The sequence below is a fragment of the Neofelis nebulosa genome, chromosome 12, assembly GCF_028018385.1.
Source record: "Neofelis nebulosa isolate mNeoNeb1 chromosome 12, mNeoNeb1.pri, whole genome shotgun sequence".
NCBI classification, from domain to species: domain Eukaryota; kingdom Metazoa; phylum Chordata; class Mammalia; order Carnivora; family Felidae; genus Neofelis; species Neofelis nebulosa.
In genome coordinates, this window is record NC_080793.1 from 49,140,680 (window position 1) to 49,143,615 (window position 2,936).

General features: G+C 47.9%; 1 protein-coding gene across 1 annotated transcript; it reads right to left on the reverse strand.

The window, feature by feature from the left end:
* Window positions 1–564: 564 nt before the first annotated feature.
* LOC131490864 (interferon omega-1-like) lies at window positions 565–1,649 on the reverse strand. Its single transcript, XM_058693305.1, has one exon. It carries the CDS (start codon window positions 1,195–1,197, stop codon window positions 607–609), a length of 591 nt encoding a protein of 196 aa, XP_058549288.1. The 5' UTR covers window positions 1,198–1,649; the 3' UTR covers window positions 565–606.
* Between the last annotated feature and the right edge of the window lie 1,287 nt (window positions 1,650–2,936).

Genomic DNA, 2,936 nt, shown 5'->3' on the forward strand with positions numbered 1-2,936 from the left:
CCACTGTGTGCCGACTGGCTATAAATGGGTAACACCCCTGACGCGGGTACCAAAAATTTTGATATTTTCTAACATCTCTCAACTTCATGGAAATGCCAGCTTTTAACAGGCATTTTCTGGTAAGTTGTATGATTGTGCCAAAGGACTCAATAGACGAGTATATTCTGATTAGATTTACGTTAAAGAGTAAGGATTACAAAGTTTTTCAGAATAAAAACCTCAAGGAGTTTCCTTTGATGAGAATTTAATATATCAAGCAATATTAATAAAATGGAAAGGAGAACATGTTTTCTAAATGCTAATACAATGTGAAGGCAAATATTGGTTATATAAAAATATAAATAGAGATAGGACAAATGCAAGAATAAATAAATAAATAAATAAATAAATAAACGAATAAATAAACAACAAATAAATAACACCTGTGCCAACATTGCTTAGGGACTGAGGCCTTGGGAGATGAATATTTTTAACATATTCTTGCTTAATACTACTGACAAAGTAGTCACTGGATTAAATATGCTCTACTAAAGCAGGAATGAGAGTCTCTTGAAGTGAGCAGACATAGTGCAGGGTGATGTGGCACGTCAGGCAATGAGAATCACTTCAAGGTGACCCCAGGTCTCCATCCTTGATGGCCAAGCTGTCTTGCAAGGTCACCGAGGAGGACAAGGCTCTCATGATTTCCAGTCTGACAATTTCCCAGGCGCAGTCACTGTATCCCTGGTCCTCCAGGTAGACGCGGATGTCCTGGAAGTACCTCTTGATGGCCAGGGCAGGGTCGTGCATCCCCGGGGCGCGCTCTCCCTCGCCCGTGGCCTGCACCAAGCAGGCGTCCAGGGCTTCCAGCTGCCGGTGGAGGCCAGAGCGGAGTCCGTGCAGCGGCGCGGGGCTCCAGGCCGCCGAGGAGCGCTCCGTGTGCAACAGGTTGAAGGTCTGCTGGAGCAGCTCCCGCAGGACGGCGGCGGCGGCCTGGGCCTCCCGGAGCTGGCCGCCCTCCAGCATCTCCAGCGGGAAGCGGAAGTCTTTTCTGGCCCGCAGGCACAAGAAAGGGGACAGTCTCCGCATCTGGCCCAGGAGCACCAAGTTGTCCCTGCTAACCTGCGCGTGGCTCCCAGGCAGGGCACAGCCCAGAGAGCCTCCAGGGCGGCAGGTGAGCAGCGCCAGGGCGGTCAGCAGAGGGCGCAGGAGAGCCATGGGGAAGCCGAGGGGGCTGCTGGGCGGGCTGAGCTGGGCGGCTGGGGGACCTCGGGGCCGAGGTTCTCTGAGCACGGCCTCGAAGCATGGCTCTTAAATAGGGAACGCGGACAATTTCATTTTCTGAACATCCTCTCCACTTTTACTTCCTTTTTTTGTTTTCATTTATGCATTCGCCATGTTGTCTAAGAAGATGTCATCATTCTAAGTGAATAATTGTACGATGGAAGTTTATTTTCCCAGGAGACTTCCCATGTGTCCATCCCAATGGATTCTTATCAAATGAGAATCATCTTTGTCCTAAAGACTGAAGTGAGTAGGTATGTAAACACACAGAGACACACTCACTCACTTTTATTGTTTTAACTGTCTAGGAACAAAATTTTAGCTCCTTTTTATCTTCCTTACTCTCTACACAGGAAGGCTAGATCCTTCAGTCCTTAGGGCTTCTATATTTGTTTAGGGATTCACCAGACCATCTTTGGCGATTAAGCTCCTTAGAACCAAGGACTACGTTTTATTTCCCGTTTGGATCACAGCAGAGGTTGATGGTTATTAATGAATGAGCTTCTCTGATGTTCCTCTTCCTTCTGGAACCTCAGTCAGGTTTGAGGCTATGCTTCACTGGGACCACAAAGTCAGGACTAACATATATATTTTCCTCCACAGTTTGTTTGTTTGTTTGTTTGTTTGTTTGTTTGTTTTACCAGGGGCCTATAGTTCTCCTCAGGCTGTCCCAGTACCCCCAGCAGGAAGCCTGGTTCTTTTAAGGTGCTTGTGCTTTGATGATTATAATTCCAAGATGATCTTATTTTCCCAGCAACACTTTACGGACAAGGTAGTTATCACTTCTGGCAACAGTTTTCCTCTGGAGGGACTGAGTGACGTCAACCCAACCTGTCCTGGACTCACTCCCTGAGGGCAGGCTCACCTGTCCTGAGGACATTAGAATTCCCCTGCTGTGGGGGCGCTGGTTTCTCTGTTAGCAAAACAGTTAATGCTCCTAGATCCTTGCCCTTGCCCCTGGAGCGTTTGTGTGAGGGACCCAATTCTCAGGGGCGATCCCTTCCTTTCCTGACCACGTATCAAAAGGGTCAACAGCCCTCTCAGAAGCTGAAGGCAAAAGTTTGTTTTGTCTAAGTAAGTAGGGGAGTGACCCAGTTGTAATCATTTTGTAACCCAACTGAGGTGAGTCTGCTCCTTGGTGAGTTCCAGCTAGACTACACCAGGTGGGGATGTCACACACAGGAACTGTATTTGCATCAAGTAAGGAGAAACACTTCCAAAGTCGTGACTCCCCAGCAGGGGTGAGCGGGTGCTTTTTATTTAAGGTTTATGATGAATGTTTAGGGGAGCTTTGTCATCACGTGTAAAGGGGGGGGGGGTGACTTAGAAAACCTACCTATGCAGGCATCCCGTGTTACGTTAATGAAGCTCGTGATCCTCCTGGGACGGGGACTTTAACATTATAATGAAGCAGAGGTGAAGGTCAGATAGGGGAAGGGACTACAGGCAAGCTCAGAGAACCAGTATAAACTGGATGGGGTCTTGGACTCCTTATGTCGGGTGAGGAAAACAGGGTCTTGCTTACTTTTGAGACAGCGCTAGGAGTTGTACCCCGGATTTAGGTCTTCTGATACGGTTATTTCCACGCCGGGTAGAGACTATTTCGCACTCCCTTTGTTCCCTTAAAGTGCGTTACCTACTGAGGTTTTCCCATTCCTTTGCCATTCTGACAC